Source organism: Anastrepha ludens, chromosome 3 (genome assembly GCF_028408465.1).
Source record: "Anastrepha ludens isolate Willacy chromosome 3, idAnaLude1.1, whole genome shotgun sequence".
Classification (NCBI taxonomy): Eukaryota; Metazoa; Arthropoda; class Insecta; order Diptera; family Tephritidae; genus Anastrepha; species Anastrepha ludens.
In genome coordinates this window covers 779,476-805,336 of record NC_071499.1, presented here as the reverse complement: position 1 = coordinate 805,336, position 25,861 = coordinate 779,476, and the positions used below count along the sequence as shown (strand labels likewise).

Here is a 25,861-nt window from a genome sequence, read left to right as displayed (position 1 = left end):
AATTATTCAGCCCTATCATGCAATTCATCTTACACTGTTTTTCGTAGAAACTAAGAAATTGTAATCATACAATTCGAATAGCTCCGAACGTACATTCTAAATTCGTAGAGTAGAATTCACCGAACACACTCGTAAAGTCAAATCTTAGAGTTTCGTACAATTTTTCTACGAAGGCGTTAGACTAACGAAAAAAAATTAGAACGAGTAATAAAAAGAGGATTTGAATGGAAACAAATATAACAGTTGTCAAATTTAAGTCCTATATTAACTAAACTATAAATTTTTTTTTTTTTTTTTTTTTTTTTTTTTTTTTTATTATTTTACATTGCGACTAGTTACAAAGAAAAATTTTATTAACTAACGAGCAATTTGTTTAGAATTTAGAAAATAAGGTATATACAACAGTTCACGCTAAGGTGTGGTTAGTACATTAAGTCTTTGGGCTTTCTGCGTTTCAGTCTTCTTCTCCAATTAGCTGGATTAGCGAGAATAGTGGCCTCCGTATTGACGTGGTTTTTTAACCTTTCATCATGGGCTTTTGCTATCTTTTTTATCGTGTCTACCACCGAGTCAATATTTAGGTCGCGTTCAAGATCGGAGCTACGGATATACCACGGAGCACCGACTGCACATTTAATAATTTTGTTTTGGAGCCTTTGTATAGATTGAATGTTACTTTGGCTGGAGCATCCCCATAACTGTGCGCCGTAGGACCATACAGGCTTCAGAATTTGTTTGTATACAATCATTTTATTATTGGTGGATAGTGCTGATTCCTTTCCCATAAGCCAATACATATTTCTGTATTTTAATTCTATTTCTTCTTTCTTTTTCTTTACATGGGCTTTCCATCTTAGCTTGGCATCTAGAGTCATGCCCAGATACTTTGCAGTATTTGAGTATGGAACCTGTCTACCATTTAAATATATTGGAACATATTTGATTTTGTTTTGGGTGAAATTTATATGCACAGACTTGCTTTCATTTAATTTAATATGCCATTTATTGGTCCAGTCATATATTTCATTTATGGCTAATTGTAATTGTGATGTCGATGTGTTTTCCGTGTTTCCTATCGAAAGAATAGCTGTATCGTCGGCAAAAGTAGCTGTTACGCAGTTTGAATTGCATGGCAGATCGCATGTAAAGAGCAAATACAATAAAGGGCCAAGTACGCTTCCCTGGGGAACCCCTGCTTTGATTGGTTTGAGACATGAATATGAATCTTCTTGTTTTACTCTGAAGTAACGGTCGGATAAATACGAATGTAGGATGGTGGAGTACTGCTTGGGTAGCAACGCATTTATTTTCTTCTGTAGCCCATAGTGGCATACTTTGTCGAACGCCTTGGATATATCAAGGAATACCGCAGAGCAGGTTTTTCTTTCTTCAAAAACATTTTCTATTATTCGCACTATCCTATGTACTTGATCGATAGTCGAATGCTTCGTGCGGAATCCAAATTGGTGCGTCGGTATAATTTTTTTGTTTTCTATTATTATGTTGATCCTTTTGATTAACAATTTTTCCACCATCTTCGATAGTATTGGAAGAAGGGAGATAGGCCTGTATGATGTTACAGCGTGAGTATCTTTACCTGGCTTATTGAACATAACGACTTCCGCTGTTTTCCAATATATTGAAAAATATTTTAGCTTAAATGTGGTGTTGACGATATTCGTCAATACAGCAATAATATTGTTCGGGAGCTGTTTCAATATTTCAGCAGTAATGAGGTCGTAGCCTGGCGATTTTTTTATCTTTAGATATGAAATTTCTTCTAATATTTCGTCTTGTGAAACCGGAGGGATCTCATTTATAGCATTGCTATCGCCGTCGTGATCCATATCATCAGCCATTACCGATCCATACGGTGTGAACGTCTCCTCGAGGTAGTTTGCGAATGTATCTGCTTTTTGTTTATTTGTTTTGGCCCACTTAATGCCATGTATCTTGATGGGTGCGTTCTGAGATAACGGTTGTTTTAATTTTTTAGTAATATACATTTCCACAGTGAATAATTTGTCTTCCGTTCATTTGTTAATTCTTGCAGGTATTTTGTGAATGAACTGTTTTTGTACGCTTTAATTTCGTCGCTAAGTGTTTTGGTTATTTTATTTAGCTGAGCTTTGTCAAGAGGTGATCTTGTTTGATGCCATCTTCTTCGTATTTTCCGTTTCTTCAATACCATTTCCTTTATTTCTTTGGTATACTTGTGACCTGAAATGGTTTTCCTTATAGTCTGCCAAGCTGCGCGTTGGATGTTATTTGTCAATCGAAGTACTTCGTCATCGAGTTGATCCTTTGTGCTGATTATCGGCAGGTGGTCATCTGGGCCTTCCAAAATGTGTTTAAAGTAATCCCAATCTGTAAGGTGGTTAGTCAGTTTAAATGGATGTTGTATTGTCGTTACATTTTCGTGCAGTGTTAGATAAATAGGAGAGTGATCTGATGACATATCCATGCCATTCTCAATGTTAACATAAGCGGTTGATACTTTTTTAGCGATGAAAAAATCAATTAAGTCCGGTGTTTTATGTGGATCTGTTGGCCAGTACGTTGGACTGCTCGTCGATATAGCAATGCATCCTGTCTTCTTAAGTGCATCGTAAAGTTCTCTTCCTTTGGTTGTTGTGAGTCGCGATCCCCAGTGAGTATGCTTGGCATTGAAGTCGCCACCCATTATAAATCTATTCTTGTGGCTGTTTATCAGTTCAATGTATTGGGCGCATTTGATTGCATGTCGTGGAGGGCTATATACCGCGGAAATTGATATTTCAGTTTTGGCGTATATCGTAACAGTTGTTACCTGGAATTCTTCCGTGAATATTTTTTGGTCTTCGTGATGTTTCAAGTTTCTTTTGATGATAATTGCACTCCCTCCTCTTGCACGGTTGCTAGGGTGGATAGTGTGATAAACATTGTAAGTTTTAATTTTTATTGACGACTCCTTTGTGAAGTGTGTCTCTGCAATCAAACATACATCCACTTTTTGAGAATCTAAAATAAATTCCAGCTCTTTTTGATGCTTTAAAAGCCCGTTTGCGTTCCAGAGCATTACTTTCAGGAAGTTTGGCATTATAACTTATTTTGCAGATATTTTTCGACGTTTTGCAGTCTTTTTTCGAGTACCAAATTGAATTCATGTTGTTTTGTTGTTTCTCTAGGATCAGTTTCAAAATGTTATCTTCCTCAATTTTGTTAGCCTTCAATGCTTCTGCAAATGTAAGCACCTTTGGTGCCGTATCTGATGATAGCAGAGTTTGCTGTTTATTTTCTGTTTCAGGTAGCCCATCTTTATTAACGGCTTCAGCTACTTCTTTGTTTGGGTGTAAAGTTCCGGTAGTAGCTTTATTTTTGTTAGTTTGCTTGTCACGTATCTTTTGTAGCTCTTTTGCTACAATGCAACCTCTGTAACTAGCCGGATGGGCTTCTCCACAATTGCAACATTTCGGTTGATGTTCCTCCGGTTTTGTGCAGAGAGAAGTTTGGTGCTTGCCTGCGCACTTAACACATCTAGGTTGCTTTCCGCAGTAGTTATGGGTATGTCCAAAGGATTGACAGGACTTACATTGAGGTATAAACGTTGGTTGTCTAACTGGTTCAATATTGACTACTGAATGCAGTATGGTTTTTATATTATAAATTTTATTTATGTCTTCCGAAGTTTCAAATGTAAGAAGGAACATATCAAGCGGTTGCTTAGTTTTCCATTTTAATTTGTTTATCGCGTTGGTTATTTTTAATCCCTGTTTATTCAAGTCGGAAATTATATCCTTGGGGTCACATGAGTGGTGTAAATTTTTGGCTATGACCTTAATTGGTCTTGACTGCTTATCTTCATAAGTGTACCATGCAATATTTTTGTTTTTCAGTGCTTTCGTAATTTTCCTATAATCATTTGGGTCCTTGGTAGATACTTTGTAATATTTGTTGCTAAGCAGTTTAATTTGAAACTCTTCGCTTGCCTCAACTTTCGCTATGTTAAAAAGCTGTTGGTAATTACACTCTACCGAGACCATTATAGGTGGAGGTCGATGGACCTTTTTTTTACTTCCTTGGTTTCTTGAGGATTTTGAATAATTGGTGAAGAAACCAATAGTTCGGGGGAAGAATCGGCTTTCCTCTTTTTGCTGGATCTCTTTTTGAGTATCCATTCCGTTTCACGGGTTAGCTCTTCTTCATCGGTTTCATATATTTTATCATTTGCATTTTCTATTTGAAGTGCATTTTTTCCAACATTGGATTTTAATTGGCCATTTTCTGATTTAAGGTGTACTACTTCTTTTTTAAGATCGGCGCATAGCTTTTCCAAATTTTTTAATTTCTCTGATAACTGATTTATTATTGTTTCATACTGGTTATTTTTAGTTGCAATTGGCTTTGCTTGATTTCCGCCACCTCCCGGTGGAGGTGCACGATCGTCTCCCATAATAACGCAGAGTTTAGTTTATGCGATTTACTTAGAAGCAAAATAAGTTTAATCTAAGTATGGTGTTTGTTGTAATCGTAAATCGCGAGATATCTTCAAATACATCCGGATCAACTTTGTTAGTATGAATTAAGCAATAAATACATATATATAAATTTAAAGGATGATTTTAGGGGTTTTTCAACATAAACTCAACGCTTATATATGTAGTATGATAATTGCAAATACGTTAAGAGTATGTTATGAAGTATTGTAATATAAATATATTGTACCAGACAATTTATATTAATTTCTCTTTACCAGAAATTGTTGCCTACTTTTAGGAGCTATTTAATACAACTGCTATTTATTTTGTTTTAGAACCACAAGGAGCTTTTTAGTACTAAAATATAAATTTCTGCAAATACAGCAACACCTGCTCGGGTCAAAGTCCAATCGTCGTTGACAGCTGAGTAGGAGTCCCACTTAGGAAGATTTGTATTTCAGCACTTTTGGTTGTATTTCACTGGCCACTTTACTGCACTTCAGCTTCCAGCTTTCCCTTCCAATAGGTGTTTTGAATTTCCTTGCTTATAAGTTTTGTTTCGACAGAAAACTTCGAATATTTAAATATATTTGATTCACACTGCACAGAAACAGTCTTTATTCGACTAAACTATAAATAAAAAGAAATTTTTGAAGTATATGTACTTTTATGTGCCTTCCACAGGTGTAAAGTTGTAACAACACGGCAGCAGTATGCTACTCTGTTGGAGCTAATAAAGGAGAAATCAATCATGACATTGAACTGTAGTAGCCCTTCCGGTTGTAGTAGAGCAATTTTTCTTTAGTGGGGGAAATAATTTGTATGCGCGTCCCATCCCCACACAAAATGATGCCAGGAAATCTATATTTTTTTTGATAGAATTCCATCTTGCTTTCCCATTTTTCATTGGCTCTCGAGATTTACTCATTGAGGACACAATCGTGTTTTTAGTGACGCCAATACGTCTTTTAGTACATAGCTAAATGTCGACTGCCCCATTGGCACCCAACTCTGTGCTTATAGCCTCCCTCTGCAAGGTACCGTAAAACAAAGGATAGTCGGAGAACTGGAGTTATGGAAGACGATCTCGCTGAGCTTGCGCTGTCTCAATAAAACTCAAAACGTATGTAAATGCAGCTTTATTTAACTGGTAATTTTTGATAAACCTGTTTGAAACCGTATTTAAGTAAACTTTTTCTTTAATAAAAAGGCAAGCACTTACATTGGTTCGTCCATATCGAAAGAGTTGCTTGCATCTCTCAATATTTTTCCTCAATTCTGAGACTCTGTTTGCTTCTCTCACTTCCCTTCTCCATTAACAAAACCACACATGTCAACGAATACATTTTAATGTGAAAACTCAGCTAACTTGACAAAAAACTTAAAGATTATTTGCTAAATTGTCTTGTTTAAATTGAAGTGAGCTGTTGATTACAATTTTTTCGTATTCGAAGGTTTTCTACGACGGATTATATGATAGGGCTGATTATATTATATACGTCTATATGTATTATATTATATGTATATGTATATACAGATTTGCGCTTACAGCATTTTTGGGTATTTGGTCGAGCTCTTCCTCCTATTTGCGATGTGCGTCGTTATGTTTTCTACAAATGAGTTTATATTTTTATAAATAATACTCTAAACCCATAAAAAATTTCATGAAAAAATACAAAAATAAAATAATAAGTAATACATAAAAAAATAAAATTTGATCAATTATTATTATTGAAGAAAATTTCACTTGATTCCTGTATTTTGCGAAATGTTCAACACCACGAATGTGAGAATAATGAAAGTTGGGCAACGCGTTGTATATCATGTTGGAACTTGTATCCTAAAAAGTAGTCCATCTCATTGTACAATGTGTTGATACAATGATTGGAGGTGTATACTCTACATTTTGCGTAAAAAAGCAATGAAACCTACAAATTTCGTCGAAGAATTCATAATAAAAGCCTAACATCGTACATAGATAATGTTTTTCATTATCTCGTGTGTTATTCAAACATTTATCGAGATTATCGAGACAGAAGTGTATTGATCAACTTACTTTCGACTTTGGGCGTTGAAGCACCACACTTAGTCACTGTGAGACGCTGATACAATGAGTTCCAACGTAGACGTCGATCCTTGCAGGATGAATTTCGTGAAAACCGTGCAAAAACGGTTATTGTGTCAGAAACAATCGATGTTGTGCGTTAATTGATAACGCAGGGGCGTCAGGTGACATATTGAGATAGATGCATTCATGGACATTATTGGAATAGCAAACATTCAATATTGCATGAGAATTTTATCGTCAAAAAGTTGTGTTCTCGTTGGATACCATATAATTTGACAATTGCCCAAAGATTCATGGCGATTGGTGTAAAGAAATGTAGAAGAAATTCAGCCGCGGTGGTTCAAAACACTTCAATGACATCGTCACAGATGAATCCTGGACTTATATATGAGTAGGAAACAAAACAGAAATCGACAGTATGTATGGGTTTTTCAACTCAAGCTCAATCCAAAAAAAGAAAAATACAGTTTCTGGTTTTGATGTATTCAGATATTTCGCATCCCATTAATCCTGGTTTCCACAAATACGGAATTTTTTTAAATACTATATCTTTTTGTAAAATAAACCTATTTGATTTCACCGTCTTAATTATTGGAAGAGAATTGTTCGCCCATAAAAACTTGGTGGGCAACATTGATCTAGCGCTAAAAATGAAATTAAGAAAACTTTAAAGTGAATGAAACAATGTGTGATAAGCACTAACGGCAGGCCTATTAAGTCAAAGCAAATGTGTCAAATGCTGGTTTACAATATCTTAAGACATACATGATCATTGTAACAATGAGACGTAATAAAAATCTAAGTTTCTTGTTTAAAAAAATGAATTCTTTGGAAACTGTATACATTCCGATTTCGTTGTTCAAAATTGTGCCCATGGCGAATTCATTAAAGGTGGTAGCACTAGACCAGCAACAATGTTTTGTACGTTTGATTACACTGTGTGACAAAAAAAAAAATTAAATAAACTTTTATGGAGACCTAGCACAACTTGTGGCTATAGAAAAACTAAACAAAATGGTATAGGTGAAATTTCCAATACACCCCCAAAATCTCATTTTATGGCCATAAAACCGTTTTTCAGTAGGTTGATGTGAAGAATCACTCCTAACTTCGCCAATTTCCATCCGATTTCAAATTTGTTTTTTTAGTTCGAAAGAACAAAAACAAGCCTTTTTGACAGTGTGTTGACAATTTTTCTGAAATGACAACTGACGAGACTGTAGGCGGAAGTATTTGGACTTTTTTTATTTTTTCTCTATTTTTTCAACTTTGACATAATTTTTTCGATATTATCCGATATTGAGGATTTTTTTTAGTACCCTACTGTTATAGTAAATTTAATTTTGCGTTGAATGTTCTTTCGAACTAAAAAAACAAATTTGAAATCGGATGGAAATTGGCGAAGTTAGGAGTGATTCTTCACATCAACCTACTGAAAAACGGTTTTATGGCCATAAAATGAGATTTTGGGGGTGTATTGGAAATTTCACCTATACCATTTTGTTTAGTTTTTCTATAGCCACAAGTTGTGCTAGGTCTCCATAAAAGTTTATTTAATTTTTTTTTTTTTGTCACACAGTGTTATCAAAGCAAAGTATAGGCAAAGGAGAAAACAAAGAATGATTCGCCTTGCTTCATTCTTGGCTGACAGCCACATGGACTCGGTAAAAAAAAAAACAAATTAGCTGATCTACCGATACCACCTTTTATAGATTCGCCATTAGTTTTTGTTAATTTTTTTATTGTTTTTGTTATTTACACAGAGTTTTTAATTTTATATTTTCGGTGTTGAAATCGGTTGGCTGTACCTTTTTACAAAAGGAAATGATAGGCTTGAAAACTAAACATTAAATTTTTGTAATACAAAATATATGTCAGAGTTAACGAATTAAACAAAATAAAATACGTACCAAGACGGCACACAATTTTCTCTTACATTTTGGGGAAACTCAAACCTGCGTACATCAGACTGGATGGGACACTTTACGAGTATAGTAACAAACCAAATTGGTTAAGACAGGAGTTTCCAATCTTCCTTTACAGAATTAATTTTTATTGTGTTATTATTAACAGTTATTAATTAGATTTTATTATTATTTTTTAAACATAACTGAAGGCTCTAGATGTTGGAGTACAGGATTTAGCGTTCGTAATCGGCAGTTATCTGTGGTTAGCCTTTTCTATGCAGTTGTATGTAGATGGTTTATAAGTTCTATGCTATTATTACCTATAAATGATTGGGAATTTAACTACTAGTACTTCGTCTAGAAAAAAGTTTGTAGGCACATTCCCGAAATTACTAGGAAACGATTCGTTTAGAGTTTGCTTGTTACTTGGGTCGGTAGGGGTTAAAAATGGGATAGGCATTTAGATGTAATTGCATCCGCATCCAGCACTTACTTTTTCACTTTGTGGAAGTCGCCTTTAAAGTGAAGAAAGTGTAAAAATATTAAAAAAATGTTGTATTTACAATATGTGAATTTTCCCAGTTGCTTATCTAATAATTCTAAAATGCCTATATATTTCTGATTTTCAGAGAGCGCGAGCAATAAAAGGAACGATTTGTAATTCGCAAAACAATTTTTTTCCTTCCAATACGATATTCGAATTCATAGGATTTACAAGGCCGTGTATTGTTTTCAAAGCCGATATCACATTACGCATTGTATTTTAACAATTAGCTCTCTAGGAGTTCAGTGCTATCTTGAGCACAACTTCAACAGAGAGTTTTAAGGGAAAGATGTCTGCAGATTCCCCTCGACGCCAGTCTCGTGGCATAGCTGTGCCCGCAGTTGTTCCGCCTCAAGTTGTGAGTGATCGTTCGATTCTGGACTCTGCCATTGGCTTTATTAGCGATGTTACGCTGGTTGCGCATCAGTCTCATACAGAGCCGAAAGATACAATTATATGGGCAAGGTTTGAGACAGCCGCTGATATAAGCGATCCCTGCTGCGGTGTTGATTGGGAAATGGAGGGGAATGTTGCTCCGCCGTTGCTTTTACTACTCGGGTACGGGCTTGGAGTCCAGGTATGGGCCATACCGGCTAACGGCGAGGCTATTGAAGTGCTCTCATGGCGTCACGGTATTGTATCGACGTTGCGCGTTCTACCGACACCTGCCTCGCGGTCTACGGACGAGCATGGACGTGCTGATGAAACGATGGATGCATACGCCGAAAAACGACCTCTTATTGCATTGGTGGATAGCAATACAGCTTCTACACAGCCACAGTTTTGTACCCTAACTTTTGTCTCCCTCAAGACTGGAAAGCAAGTGAAGACAATTAAATTTAAGAATCCAATTCTTGATGTACTTGCAAATCGTTCATCTTTGGTGGCTGTATTTCATGAACGTATAGCCGTATTCGATGCACGAACTCTGGAAGATCGACTTTCTATAACTACGTGCTATCCGAGTCCAGGGTAAGTTGTTTTAAAATTGTTTTTGTAATACATATGTAGTTAGCTATGTACAAAGAACTAATTGGTATTTTTACTAAAGCATTAATCCAAACCCTGTGGCTCTTGGACAACGTTGGCTAGCATATGCTGAGCAAAAGCTGATTCCGTCAAAACGCAGTGGCGGCGGTTGGGATGGTGAGGGCATCGCCAGCTATACTGCCACTGTACTAAATGCCGCAAAATCTTTTGGCAAAGGGTTGCGTGAGCTTGGTGAACAAGTAGCAGCTGGATTAACTGGAGCATCTAGTGGCGGTAGTATATCAAAAAATAGCAGCTTCGATTCCAGTACTGGTGTTGAAGCCAAACAACCGGGAATTGTTACAATCATAGATATAGAGGTTCGAAATTACATTAAAGATGCATATAAGCAGACAATTTTTATACTAATTGTGTTCCTTTTTGTTTTTTGTTTTTTCCTATTAGCAAACTGTGAAAGACTACAGCCCCACCTCGACCACATCTGCATCTGGTGTTATAGATAATGAGCTCATCGTAGCGCACTTTATAGCCCACTCAGAAGCTGTAGTAGCTATGGAATTTGACAATTCTGGCATGCTGTTACTTACTGCCGATCGACGCGGTCATGATTTCCACGTTTTCCGTATACAACCACATCCAGTAAGTTCTAGCTTATCGGCAGTACATCATCTGTATGTTCTACACAGAGGCGACACTAGTGCAAAAGTTCAAAACATTACCTTTTCACTGGATTCGCGATGGGTGGCGGTTTCTACTTTGCGTGGAACTACTCATGTCTTCCCAATCACACCGTACGGCGGTGCAATGGGTGTACGAACACATACTTCCTTGCATGTTGTCAATAAGCTGTCAAGATTTCATCGGTCTGCCGGATTGTCGGCAGAGGGGCGGTCGAATTCACCGATTTCACACTCGGAAAGTACTACTTTTATGCAATCTTTGCAACCTTACCATAATACGACTCTACCACCATTCCCGCGTCCAACAGTAGTACTGGCTTTAGCTCAACTTCGACAGCCATTTGCACTTGGATCACCGCCTGGTTCTGCCGGGCTTGTTATGCCCGGTAAAATCAGTTCAAGTAATAGCGGTACATCGAATGCTTCACACCGTCAAAGACACTCTTCACTGTCAGATGACAATGGAAAGCCTTTGAGTGTGTGTGCTATTTTCGCAAAATCCCGTTCTTGGTTACTTGAACCACCAAATGTCACTCGAGAAGCATCACATCGCATTCAACGTAAGGCAGTTGATTCGCTCTTCGTAATGGCCGGCCACGGTGCTCTTATTCAATACGATTTGGATACAAAACTTGCATCAAGTAATTTAAAATATTTTCTTTTTAGTGTACAGTTTTAAATATTCAATATGTTGAAACAGATATTGCCAAAGAAAAAATTTGTGATGACACTCCAATTGAACTGGAAGTGGAAGCTAAAGCTCAATGGAACCTTGGAAGGCGAAGGGATGGATCTCATGAACTGATGCCTCCATTATCAAATGATAATTGGCTAATAAAGGATCGGTATTCTAGCTTATTGTTGGATAGTATACGGCAGTTTGATGACATAGAAGAAAAAAATGAGAGCTGGGTATCACAAGTAGAAATAATAACACACGCCGGACCACATCGTCGTCTTTGGATGGGACCACAATGTGTGTTCAAAACTTACAACACGCCCAGCGGGTTCGTACTTTGACACATAAAAAAAAAAAAAAAATAATATAAACAGTAAATTGCAGGTCTAATTTGAATCATGTTGATGTCGAGGCCGTAGAAATTGGAGTATCCAAGTCAACATCTGCCGCTGCGGCTATACGTTCGCATCCGCTAAGTATGCCCGTCACTGCTGCAGCGCGCTGTACTCTGCCGGTACTCATTGAATCGGGTTCATATAGTAAGTAGAATATATGCACTTGTATATATATTTTTTTCAATTGATTACCTTATGTGGGCACATATTTTTTTTAACCATCAGGTAGCATAGAACAAAGCCCAAAGCTTATGGATCGTTTCCGTCATGAGCACTTGGACTCTGATTTCGCCATCGCGCATGGCGATTCTCGGCTGAAGGAGGACTTGGCTGATGCTATGCGCGAATCACCATCAGTGTCCGAAGTCTCCAAAAACATTGGTAAGTAAAATTTTGTTTTAGTAAATTTTGTGTGGTGGTGTATGGTTTTTCGTTTTTAATTTTACTCTATTTGCTGACTCTTCTAGCTCCTACAATCATAGCTTTAATTATTTCGAAGCAGCGAACTCACTTTATATCCATTAATTACTTGTAAATCTAGATGTTTGCATCTAAATTGCAAGTAATCACGAGTATCTTAGTTATAGAAGCACTTCACCGATTCAAAGTTTTAATTGACTAACTTCATTTTACAGTTAATATTCGAGCAATAGCCTAGCAACTTACAATTAATTTGATGGACTATTTTAATGTATGCGCTCTATGCTCCCAGGAAAGAATTATATTTCAGATCCTGCCAAACTTACTGCTGCTCACAGCTTTTGTTAGATGTTTAATCAGAACTTCTCAAATTGGTGATGGGTGTCTTGATGGATAGCATTTTACACACTACAGCCATTATTCAAAAAATATCGAATCTGTTTAATTTGTTAGCACTGTTGATAAAAAAATCATAAATCTTACATTGTGGGCAACAGAAACAGTTAATAGTTTTGTCGACGTAATTACGGAAGTAATGCTTCTATTTAATATTTCTAAAAGCTTAAGGACTAACTGGTATATTTGGATATTGTCATTTAAAAATTGCTTACAACAAATGTTTATGGACTTTGTGCACTGCAGTGTTTCACAAAATGTCCACTTGTTTTCTCTAGTATTTTCATATCATGAGATGCGTTTGTGTTGCGTTTCTCTTATACTCTTAGGGAATAAATATAAGTCGTTTGTTATGATCAATGGCTTGCGGTATTCAATAGAATAAATAATATTTAGACTACACGCGTTGTTTAGTTGACTCAGATACATTTCTTTTCAACGCTTAATTGATCTGAATTGATGGCCGCCGAGGTGGGTAATTCGGGTAATTTTGAATACGTAAATTTTCTGGGCGTGTTTCGATTCCGGAACAAAATCTAACGCCCTCAGCGTATTGTCCCCAGTGAATTTGTACTAATTCTTATCATTAAAAATTTTAGAGATTTTCATCTCTTCACTTCACTCTTTACTCGATCCCTCCGCGGGTATGAGTTCACAAATTTTTTGACATTTTGACATAAAAAAATGTTGGGACGATTCTCGCTCAACTCAAATGAAACAGACTACGTTATAGAAGTAAATAAAAATTATGGAAGTAAATGCGTCCCCCCAGAAAAAAATTTAGTTATGTTTAATGTACACTTTTGAAACTAAAACACAATTCCCGCTCTGATACAAAAACCGAATGGCTTCCCTTTCAATTAAAAACTAAAATTTTCAGTATAATACTGACGAACACTCTCGTTACTTATTACAGCACTGCATTGCAAGCGTTTTAATCTTGATGTCAAAGAGCTTGTATTGACTATTTCTGCCGAAAATTTAATAAAAAGAAACGAATATAAATGCAGAGTGACACACACTTATAACATATACGTTAAAGGTGTCCCGTTAAGGAACCTCTTATTATTATTATGTTGGGATTGTAAATCTATTGTGCCCCTTCATGGATTCAGAGTGTTTCTCTGAGCCCAACTTCCTCCATAAATTTTAGTACAATGACGACAGTGTTCCCATCATCACCAAGATGTTTCTGTACCTGTTCCGCTCAGCCTACTAGCCTAAAGTTAACTAACAGGCTGAGGTGCGGATATAGTTGCCTCTTACGAAAGACATTCGTTATCCCAGACAAATTCTAACCCGCTGAGGGACTATTGAATCTCTTAGGTGCGCTTAACTTCAAATGTGTTTGAATCTGTTATAGACGGATTATAATTTATTCTACTTGCATATATATATATATATATGTATATATACGATCCTATAGCTCCGCGGAGGAGCAAAAGACTGCAACAAGGTTTCTCCATTTCCCTTTGTCATGCGCCAACTTCGTGAATTCGCTCCAGGTTTTGTTGGTTTTGAATACGTTAGCTTCTTCCTCCAGGTCAGTGCTGGTGTGCCTCTACGACGGCTGCCTTGAAGGTTCCAGTCGATTGCGCTATGAGTGATGTCGGTTTGGTCCCTTCTTAATACTTGCCTGAGCAGGCCCCGTTTCTTTTTCAGGATTTCCGGTCGCATTGGTGTCTGATTACAACGATTCCAAAGGTCAGTGCTTGAAATCGTGTCGGGCCAGAAAGTTCTCAATATTTTACGGAGACAACGATTGGTGAAAACCTGCAGCATTTGGAGGCCAGAGGCTGCAAGGTTCCTGGTTTCGCAGCCGTACATAACAGAGGACTTTACGTTGGAGTTAAATATTTTTATTTTTGTGCGCCGTGTGATAATCCTGGTGCTCCACACAGCATTTAGAGCAACGAAAGCTTGCTTCGCTTTTTTTTTATCGGTTTTCGATGTCTTCTCTTGAGCCACCATTAGCAGATACAGCCACAGGTCAACAACAGGTCATATAAATAGCACATTTAGACGTTGAAAGCAAAGAGTTGAATATGTTTTTAAATAATTATATTTTATTGGGGAAAAAACAACATAAAAAACAAAAAACTTATTTACTTCCACTTTGAAACAAAAAAATGGTCAAAAAGAATTTCAGATCTGATTTAATTAACGAGAACGTTGATAACTCACGAAATCTCCTGGACACATAAATAGCACATCCTAAAAAATTCCAAATAAAAGCGATAATAGTAAGTAATAATATTATTTACCAGATTAGTATTTTGTACTATATCTTGATTACTTCTCAAGCGGTCGCTCCATTCTTTATACAAGCTTGTGGCATTTTTCTTTTGGAATCGAGTACCAAGCCTCCTCAACTGCGGTCCACAAATCATCAAAATTTGTAAAATTTTTGTTAGCGATTTTGACCTCAACGGCATTCCATAAATTTTCTATTGGATTGAGATCAGGGCTCTGCGCCGGCCAATCCAGTACATTAATTTTCTCTCTTCTGAGCCATTGCTTCACTATCTTTGCAATATGCCTTGGATCATTGTCCTGCATAAATGTTCAATTTAATGCCGTAAACTCAAACACAAATGGCTCCATTTTATTCTGGAGAATATCCAGATACTGATACATTTTACCAACCCTGCGAACAATCGGCCCAACACCATGCCAGGAAAAAGCTCCCAAACCATGATACTGCCGTCGCCGTGTTTCATCGCCTTTTTTGTGGGATTTAGCGCTTGATTTTTTGGACGACGTACAATAGTTTTCCCATGTGCCATCCTATTTATTTTGGTTTCGTCGGTTCAAAGTACGTTTTTCCAAAACTGAATAGATTTGTCTTTGTGGGCTTCTGCAAAGGCAAGTTGGTGTTTGGTATGTCTTTTTGAGAGAAGTGGTTTTTTTCTGCTTGTGCGGCAAAACAGCTGGGATTCATTAAGCCGCCTTTCTACAAGCTTTCTGGACACCTGTAGACCAGATTCTTGGTTTATTTCAAGCATTATTTGCCGTGCCGACTTAAAATGATCTGCTTTGCTCTTGCGTATTATAGCTCTATCCACATTAACATCAGTTTTACGCGGCTTGGTTTTCTTTCCGTGTTTTTGCTTATATAGGATGAATCTTTCTTAACTAAATTAAGAGCATTATAAACCATTTTCCGAGAGCACATCATCATTTCAGCTATTTCTGCATAGCTTTTTCCGTTTTGACTCATACGGTATATAAGAGCTCTTTTTCCGGCGTGCAATGTTTTCCATGTCCCATTTTTAGTAATTACTTTAAAACTTTATTTAAGAAACAAAAAATTATAGGTACTAAAAATCGCTGAAACAATATTAAAGTTTTACTCTCCGCTGCACAAGTTAAAATGTGCTATTTTGTGTCCAGTTCAAAATAGCAATAAGCATAAATAAAATAGAACGCAAAAAATTCCATCGAAAAAAACCGGCAAATTCCTCGCATAAATGTAAGCTTAATAACGGTAACAAATGTAAACAAACAAATGTATTTGATCAAAGCAGAATTCATACTAAAAACTTAACATATAAGGTTCACATTTCTGCTATTTATCTGTCCATGGCTGTATAATACTCCCCAAATAGTAAAAGGAGTCCCCATCTTCGAGCTCAGCGTTACTGATTTGGAATTTATGTGCAGTTAGTGTTTACACGCATCACCTTTATTTTGGCAATGTTTATTTTTAGTCCTACTTCTGCGGCAGTTTGTACTACCAGCGTTAGTTTTTTTGACATGCTTCCAAAAGTGTGAGCTATAAGACAAATATCGTCAGCGTAATCAAGACCTTCGAGCCGTCCATTTAGTCCCCATATTATTCCGTTAGTTTCGCGTGTATCCTTGCTCATCAATCTTGAATCTGTTGTAGACGGATTATAATTTATTCTGCATGCATACTATTACATAATTATAAAGATTTACATATATATTTACAATTTCACAGAAAATATTCGTGCATTCCTCATGCTAATAATGCAAAAGAAAAGCAATTTTCCTTAATAATCTAACACGGGCTTTTCTTAAACTAAATCAATATAACTAGCAAGTTTGCACTACAATTAACTTTTACTTGCATGTGAAGGAGATTTCTGATTCGAATTGTCTAATGCCAGGTTCTATAGAATTAAGAATCCATACACTATCATATAGGTATATCTTATAACCGATAATCAATCACGCATTCGAATGCTACTAGCGATGCCTCACTGTATCTTTCAATACGTTGTGCTCTGCTGCTACAGCTGATATTTCGTATTCGCCATGAAAATTTCATTCTTCTGCAAGCTGCTTTTTCTGTTCCCATTCTCCTATAATTGTGATATTTGCCCAGCCGATGGTTTTCCTATTCCGATATTGAAGAGTTCCCTTCTCTATAAACTACAACTTTACTTTGGAAAAATATAAGACATTGAAAGAGAAAACGAGACAAAAAAGCCAAAGGCAGGTATTCGAGAAAGATCCGCAACTATGTAAATATATCAAGTGGAATTACTAAAATGTTAAAATATGTATTTTTTTATTTTTTTATTTACACCAATAATACTCTTAATAGAGCTGAATGCCTGCTAAACAAGTTAGTTTATAGTGTGCTGGTAAACAAATTGGCATGGAGTCTATTATTAATCTGCATTTAATTTTAGTATTAGTTCCTTAATACTTGCTTACACACATCTTTCATTTACATCCGCATCTATTTTTAAAATGGCTTGTTTGAATAAAGGATCACTTTTAAATAGCTTTGTTTTTGAATTGCATTACTTTGAAACTAGTTTCTGCAATAATTACTTTTTTCTTAATCACACCTCGACCAGTCCAAATTTAATTAAGGCTCTACATATTTTGCAAGAAACTTATTCTTTTGTCACAAATCTAAAAAACGAAAACGTAAAAAGCTAATTTTGAATATTGCAAATGATTTTCTATAACAGTGGGTTAAGGGTTTATATGCAGATACCACAGCACCGTGAATATTAATTTACAAAGAAAAATGCCTTTGGCTTTTTGTTAATGCTTCTTTCTCACAATATGTTTTGTTTTTCTTCTCTTTCTCTGTCTTTCTATTGAAGGTCGATTAGCCTCTGAGGTTGCTTCGTCTGATAGTGTTTCCTTCTATGATGCCCGCACAGATCCCGATAATGGTGATGATGATTCCGATCTCAGCCCGAAAGCGATGGCTCCATATCCTTCCTCTTTCGCCACGACATCAGAATCACTGACTACAAAGAGTACTTGGGATTTAGATTCTGATGTCGATTGCGACCAAAATAAGACGACGGCTCGCTTATTTTCAAATTCAATTAAGAGACAATCTGAAATATCTAAACCTTCTACAGCTTCAGTAGAAAACGTGGTAAACCCTCTGGGAACTGTAACGACTGTGATTTCAGGTATTTCGACTGAGGTGAAAAAAGACATTCTGGACGAAGTTGTGTCGCAATTAGCTGCCGAAGAATGTATTATACATGAGAATTGTGATGAGTCTCTATTTCGTCCTGTGGTGGCTATATTCTGCGACGACAAAGAACGCAAATTAGAAGAGGAGGCAGCCTTTGAGAATAAAGAATTCTGTAAGCCACCGGAACTAATCAAAAATAAACTTGTCGTTCCAGTTATAGCAAAGGAGGTAGATGCCGAATTAATCAAAAGAGAAAAAATTCAGAAGAGTGGAAAAATAACACAAAATTTGAAGACACTAAATGATCCTTCACGGCAAAATGAGAAGCCAATCGCCAACGTATTAACTAATGAAATTGACAAAAATCAGCAAAAAGAAAAATGTAGCGTTAAGCAAATGCATAAAGAATCGTCATCAAGTAGAAGCCATTTTCCAGAAACTAAAATCAAGACAACGGATCACGGTAAGGATACGAATAAATGTTCCACTGCGGAAGATTTAAGCAATAAAGTAAGAGGTAATGAAACCAAAAAAAGCTTTAAAAACATCCCATCCTTGGAAGAAGAAGCAATAGAATTCAAAAGAATGACCCCTTTACCTGTAATAAAGAATCGAACCCAACCAGCTCTTTCGGATGTTAAAATAAGCAATAAGCCTGAAATTACAAAATCGGATAAAAAAAATCGTGACGAATCTAAAAAGTTTGAAATTGAAAAGATGAAACATACAGAATCCAATCCTGAGGTTCATGAAAATAAAATCAATGAGTCACCTCAAAGTTTAACGTTGTCAAAATCAATAGAATCCTCAGAGACGTTAAATCCACCAGAACTGCACACAAAATTAAATACAGTTTGTAAAACAAAACATTCCGTTAACACTTCTCAGCAAAAGACAAAAAAAGTGTTGGAAATGGAAAATAATGTTAAAAGCATAGACAAGTCAGACAATCTTTCAGATAATCTCGTAACAAAGAGCGTTTATTCAAGTGAAGAGACAAATTTAAAGTCTGAAAATCTAATGGAAGATACAACTACGAACGAGAGCGCTCACAAAAATGCGAACACGGATATTCAGAAAAAATGTTCGCTAAGCGATGTGCCGCCGTCTTTAGATGCGAAACCAGCAGCTAAAGAAAACGATAAGAATTTCGATGGTGAGAGGATATATACTATTAAAATCATTGACACAACCGAAGCAAAGAAGCAAAATGACCCAGCAAAAACCAAAGCATTTGAAAATAAAACTTTGCAGGACGTAAACAACAAACAGAACAAACACAAAAAAGTTGATTCGAAATCAAGTCCTGCGGTTGTTATATCGCCCAAAAAAGGATCAACAAAAGAGCAAAGAGACTCAAATAAAACTTCAAATACACAGCCAGAATTTGATAATTTAAGCGATGCTGTATTGGAAAGTACCAAAGTTGTTGGTAGTAAATCCAAAAATATGAAATCGAAATTAGCCTTTGAGAATACTATAGTGTCTTGTCCAGCTGAAGCTACACCAATGATTTATAAATATTCAATTGCAAAGGACTCGGTTGATGGAGTTAAGAAAAGTGATAACAGAAAGTCCGAACAAGACGTAAATTATGATGCCATCAATGATGAGAAAAAAGAATTGCCTTCGTTGAATGTGAAATCTGAAAGTTTTCCTAGCGCACAGCTCGATATGCCTATGAATTCGGTATGGAAAATTGTAAGTAGTGCCCCTAGAGTACAGCCAAACATTGAAACTGTTGATAATTACCCAAATTTGGGAGCTATTGGCAAAAATAAAAAGGCAGTTAAAAATAAGGAGAGCATAACAGAGCACACCGAAAGTAACAGAAAAAGTGAGGACAAATGGTCTCCAAGTTTCGAAGGATTTTCTGCACTGCAACCACTGGAATCTCTGCCTCCTTTACCAACTTTAGAGCCCTTAGACATGTCGCCCTATTCAACTCTATTAAAAGAAAAAAACACTAAACTGCCTACAAAAGCCAAAGATAATTTAGCAGAGCAGTTGAGTTTGATTAACTTTGATAGTCCATTACAAGAAAATCCAAGACATGATCGAAAATTGCCACCAGCGCTCAGTCAACAAAATTTAATTTTCGCTTTATGCGGATCGTTGCACTACGAAAATGATAATGTCAGCGATGATGATAAACCACCAACAGAACATCACATAACAACAAATTCGGGGATTGGAGAGCAGTCAACAGCGGAATATAAGTTGCTTAACGAGAACGAGGAACAATATTTAAGTTTGGAGCAAAGTTCCCAAGAGACTAATACAACCAACACAGCCACAACAAATGAAAAATGTTCAAGCTCAGCAAATTCTTCTGCGTCAGAGGAAATAATTGTAATTGAAGAGAAAAAACTAAGCAAGAAACAGCGTCGGAAGAGGCAACAAGTAGAGTCACGTAAGCAGCAGGAAGAGTCCGTGACTCGCGACGATGATGAAGAGTTGCGCCCATTAATTGGTATGACAGATTCTCATTTAGAAGCTGTAGCAGCAAGTAATAGTAATGTGCCATCTTCGTCGTTATCTAGTTTAAACAGTAAAGATGTTCAAAAGCGAAATTGTAGTATCTTAAAACCAATCAAAGTTGCAAGTGCTTCGCCGCTAGCCCATTCTACAACTACTACAACGGACAGCGAAGGCCCGATTCCTGTAACTACTTCTGACGACAATATTTTCATCTTACCATCGTGTACAGCAGTTACTAACGCACCCATGAAACAGAAAACAAAGAGACTGGAACATAAAATAAATCTTATGGCTGCGATTGATGCTGCCACATCATCCTCAACATCTTCGGCCGAAGAAAGTAACATGGAAACGGAGAGCCGCAGAACCGTTTCTGATCCGGAAATACCTATTCCAGGAATAAGCACGTCGCAGGCTCAAGCAACTGCAACCAACGGCAGTTTAGTTACACCGTTATGTACAACAAAGAAGAAAACAAAACGCCGTAAAAGATAAGAATTAGCCCTCTGTTTGTTTTGTATCTCTTGTGTAGTGATTACATATTATTTTTATATTGTATACTACACTGGCAATAGTAGTAGAGATAGAGTTTTAGTCACTGGTGGTGCTTAACAGGTATCAAAATCGATATAACAGGAAAAAGAAAACAAAAATGCTAAAAACACTTATTTGGTTCAATTTTTTTTTCAAAGGTTCAATCGCCTTTATTGTATAATTTACGATTTCAATCACACAAACGAGCCTGCTTATATCGACACAATGTACAATAAGCCTAATAAACAGAAAGAAAATTTACATAATAGCGTAATTCCATACAAAATTTCATAAATCCCAATAAATCCTGAAAATAACCATAAAAAAATGCACTTATAAGTTTATAAATATTGGACTAACGGAAATATAGAAGTTTTATATAAAAAATTGGAAAAAAATAAAAATATTAAACTAGAAACATAATCGGCAAATTAATTTAGAGAGATCGGAAGCACCAACTAAAATACTTTGTAAATTTGTCAAAAATATTAAGTATGATAATTGATAATTTTGGTTTTGTCAATATAAATTAGTACCGCATTCTGCGTGTTGCAACGGAAAGTTATCGACACTTTGTTTAGTTATTTGAATCGCGATATCCTAAAAAATATAAATGTATAACTATCCAGTATATTTGTATGACAATTTTTTAGTTACTCTGCAACAATTGTATACCAATCAATAATACACACATAGGTATATATATACATATATATATATATATATATATGTATAATATATATAGATGTCCGCTTTAAAATTTTTTGTACTTGTTTTGATTTCCCTAGTAATTGATTGACAGTTAATAAAATGTTCAAGTCGCAAATAAAGAATATATAAAAAGGAATAGAAGTTGTAAATAGGTTAATCCAATGTAATATTAAACTGACTTTATTAAATCACAAATATTATAAATAAAAATAAATCTAAGTTCGTTCTTATTGAGAACGTTGAACGTCATCTAAATTATGTAGAACCTCTATCTAGAATCTATTTTAAAGCAACTGTGTTGAAATGCAAATTGCTTCCTGTTTCAGTGTACATTGGGCGTACTCTATTACTTTTCGCTAAGGGATATAAGGCGATATCGGCTGCAATTTAAATTGATCATCATAAAGTCTTTAACAGCGGGAATTGGCGATTACTTAGAAAAAACGTATTTTACGGTTTTTCTCTACTTAAAATACGCTGAACATTTCCGAGTAAAGTCGCAATACTTGGCCTGGTCTATTCTCCTTCTATTTGGGATAGCGCAACTGCTTCGATTAAATAATAACCTTGAATTTTGGGAGTTTTTCGAGCTATAGCAAAATGTGACCTTGTAACTTTTCAGCCCATGTCAGCCCATGTGTTATATTTTAAGTGAATTACTTTCATGAGTGTTTCAAGCAAACTTTAATTCATTGGTTATTTTATTATATTTCGACTTAACACATCGTGTTTGTCTTTCAACACTAGTCTGATTGCAGATCCGACTGAAGGCGGCAATTATGCAGACACTTCATATTTATAAAAAGATTTAGCGGGCAAAAACTGTCAATAAAGGTTCAACGCACTCACTATAATGCGGCTTTAAAGTTTCCTACCTTATAAATAAAGTGTTCGATGTAAAATTCAAGCAATTCGCAAGCACTTTTAATATTTCACGTGCGCAAAACTATAACAAACCAGGAAAGAAAAATCGCTAATTATTTATCATAATTTATGGAGTTCAAATACAGATACTAATCAAAACAGTTACTTTATTTTTCGCGATTTTGACAAGTCTAAGGTCAGGTCCCTTGCCAAACCCAAACAAAAGGAGGAGAATTTACATGTTTGTGAAAATTAAGTGATTGGCTTGGCAATGTTGTGATTTTTGAGATTTAAATTAACAAACGAATGGAAACGATGTGCCGCGTGATTGTGAAAGCACGGATGACGCCGTGGCAAGAAAGTATGTATGTATAAGTTTTGTATTTGGTTGTTTCCATTACTTTGTTTTGTTTGTTTCCATTACTTGTTTGTTTGTTCATGGAGCCTGACGACACAGCGAATTCGTAATACGCAACTTTGTATGCTATAATTCCTTGGTACTAATGCATAATGCAATATTTTCATTGAATTTTTCAGCATCCGAAAACCTCTAAAATATATGTCGTCTGGTTAGATTCGGATGAATTTGAAGAAATTTCCCGATTAGCGTTACATTCTCATTTGACGGCTAACATGCCACGCGCAGGTATAGAAATTTCGAAAATTCGCTATCGACATGTTGAACGTCTTTGCGTACGAATGATTGTGATTCTCTGAATGCAAATGCATGTAACAGTTTAATGGATATTATGTTTTATACACCATTTGTTAAAATAAGAACATCCGAGTTTTTACAGTATTCATTTCAAAATCAAATAAAAATATCTATTAAGGCCGGCGGGCCAATTAGATGTCCTAAATTCAGTAGTTTTCGCGAAGCGTTGTAGGATGAGAAAAAAAACAATTAGCCAAATAGTAATAATAGTAAAATAGATAGTTTAATATATATTTGAACTAAAAAAAAAAATTTGTACAATCTCCAACAATATATTGTAAGCCGAGTTATCAATAGATTCCCAGAGCGCCTTGCCACTGAAGTATCCAACTTCTGTACAAGATACAGCTTGCAATTTTCATCTGAAAACAAAAAAAAAAAGATTATTAATTTTGATGTAATTATCTTCGATGTGAACTAAGAAAATTGGGAGAAACACGTAAAATTCGAATTTTTGGGGAAGGTAGAAAAAAAGTGGGTTTTCAAGGAAAAAAAAACTCTTCAACTGGGTAAAAAAGTCGCTTAAAAAAAGTTTTTGGATGTTTTTTTTAGTTCACATAGAAGAGAAAACAATACTGAAGATAACGCATTTTGAATGAAATGGATAGCTCGTTTAGTTTTTTTGCAATCGTGTACATAAATTAGGTAAAATCGTGAAAATGAAAAGCCGATAAACAAACACTTACAGAGACGTGCACAGAAACAATACACTACAACAATAAGCGCACGGTTGCTCGACGCCGCACTACGCTCGGCTCTGTAGCTCTGCAAATACTTGGAATTTAACTCTGAAAATTTGTGTCTCATGTTCTTGAATATCTAAACTATTGATTTCAGGAAAAAAAAAATGATTTTTTTGACCTTTTAATTGGCCCGCCGGCCTTAATAAAAACCTAGTAATAGCAATGTCTCCTAGTTAAGTCCAACAACACTTGGACTTTCTTGACAGCAATCGGAAATATAAAGCAAAATAGAATAGTTTCAGGTAAAACGTAAATCGAAAGCAATCATTTAAATGCGCGGATTGCCATTTTAATTTTTTTTATCTTTACTGTTGTAGTGAAGATATTCGAAATTTTCTTTTCTGTCTGGAATTTTCAGCTTTTTGCTCCAAGTAAACGAAAAAGAAAAATAAAATACGGAAACTGATGTCGGAAAATTGTTTCTTATGGAGCTTTTTGTAACTATCCGCTTACTTCCAATATCAAGTGAAGAAAGTTTTATGAAATATTTATTGAGAATTTTGGTTTGACGTACATATATATAATATTTTAAATACTTCTACTCAGCACTTACCATTATTTGGTCGCTTTAAACTTATTTTACACAAACGCAATTCAAAATATTTTTATTGGTTTCATTATTGTGGTCTATTAAACCAAACTTTTTGAAATTTGAATGTATGTATGTATGTGTAATATACGGACGCATTCGATTTTATTATGTGAATTCTTATGCTTGTATGCTCTTCTCACTTTTAGGCTTGGTTGCTGTAACCACTGTCTCTCGAGAGAGCAATATTGACATGACCGACCAAAACAAAAGTGTAAGTGCCAAAAATTCAGATCTCAGTGGAGTAGAGCAGCAAGTAGCCCTGCAAAAGCAACAAAAATTAAGAAAACCAGAAGTCAAATCAGAAAAGGAATACGCGAAATTTGCATCTATAAATCCTCACAATTGTGAGCTCATCAGAAGTAAAGCGGCTGCCGATATGTTTGGCGCTTCCAATCGCACCAACATTAGCAACACCAGCTCGAACATTTCGGATACCCATTTTACAGGAAGTGGATGTGGTGAACAGAATACAATTATTAACATCGACTTTTACGATGACCAAATAAGTGTTAGCAGCATTCCTTCATCTACATCCCCCTCATTAAGTTTAAATGATATTCTAGATACCAATCTAATGCACTTTCCACCAGGCGAAGACAATGTGGACGATGCGAGTAGTGGCATATTTGGGGACATTGACGGTCATTTTGAAGACAAAAATAGAGTCGGAGCAAATAGTGATAGCTCTTTGTGAGAGTTACTGAAGCGCCATTCACGTGTAGGAGCGACAGTTTTGAGTGGTAGTTCTTATTTGAGCAAGATTTATAGAAATATTTTTAACAACTCAACATCGAAGTAGACAAGTAGAGAAGTAGAGCAGTTTTGAGGAATGCCTATAAGGATGAGCTTAAAGAATTGTATTTACGATGCATAGCTCGAGTTTTTTCGGCTTCAACCGAAATTATCAGAGTGACTACGAGTGTACATTAGGGACTAGAGAAATCAAATCATAGATGTGTGAACTCAATTTTTACTACGAGTTTTCACAGAGAACTGGAATTTTCGATGTAGTTGGTGATTGAGCTGATTATTCATAATCGTATGTACATATGTAATCAACTTTTAATAGCATGTACAACCGCTATCTAATAAATCAAAACAGATAGAGAGAGGGGCTTTTAAACACTGATCTTAATGAAGGGGGTTTTGCTTAACAGAGGAAGTAAATATTATATAAACTAGATTTAGCCTTATAAAAATGCTTAAAGATATTAAGGGGGGAAGCTGGTCTAGAATTTTGAAAAAATCGAAAAATTTTTTTTTGTCTTA

The 25,861-nt window shown here is 35.8% G+C and overlaps 1 protein-coding gene across 5 annotated transcripts in view; it reads left to right on the top strand.

Annotated features, from left to right (window-relative positions):
- The window catches only part of LOC128856798 (breast carcinoma-amplified sequence 3 homolog), a 32,909-nt gene extending 8,206 nt beyond the window's left edge, over positions 1-24,703 (top strand). For 2 of the 5 annotated variants that reach the window (XM_054092141.1, XM_054092142.1), the window contains exons 2-8: positions 9,062-9,948; positions 10,028-10,325; positions 10,411-11,287; positions 11,347-11,653; positions 11,710-11,864; positions 11,946-12,101; positions 17,624-24,702. In XM_054092141.1, the coding sequence (XP_053948116.1) occupies positions 9,266-9,948; positions 10,028-10,325; positions 10,411-11,287; positions 11,347-11,653; positions 11,710-11,864; positions 11,946-12,101; positions 17,624-20,928 (5,781 nt within the window). In that variant the 5' untranslated portion in view covers positions 9,062-9,265 and the 3' untranslated portion in view covers positions 20,929-24,702. Of the gene's footprint in view, positions 1-8,395; positions 8,515-9,061; positions 9,949-10,027; positions 10,326-10,410; positions 11,288-11,346; positions 11,654-11,709; positions 11,865-11,945; positions 12,102-17,623 lie in introns of those variants that run through there. The other 3 variants (XM_054092144.1, XM_054092143.1, XM_054092145.1) reach the window with 3 other exon arrangements.
- The last annotated feature ends 1,158 nt before the right edge of the window (positions 24,704-25,861 follow it).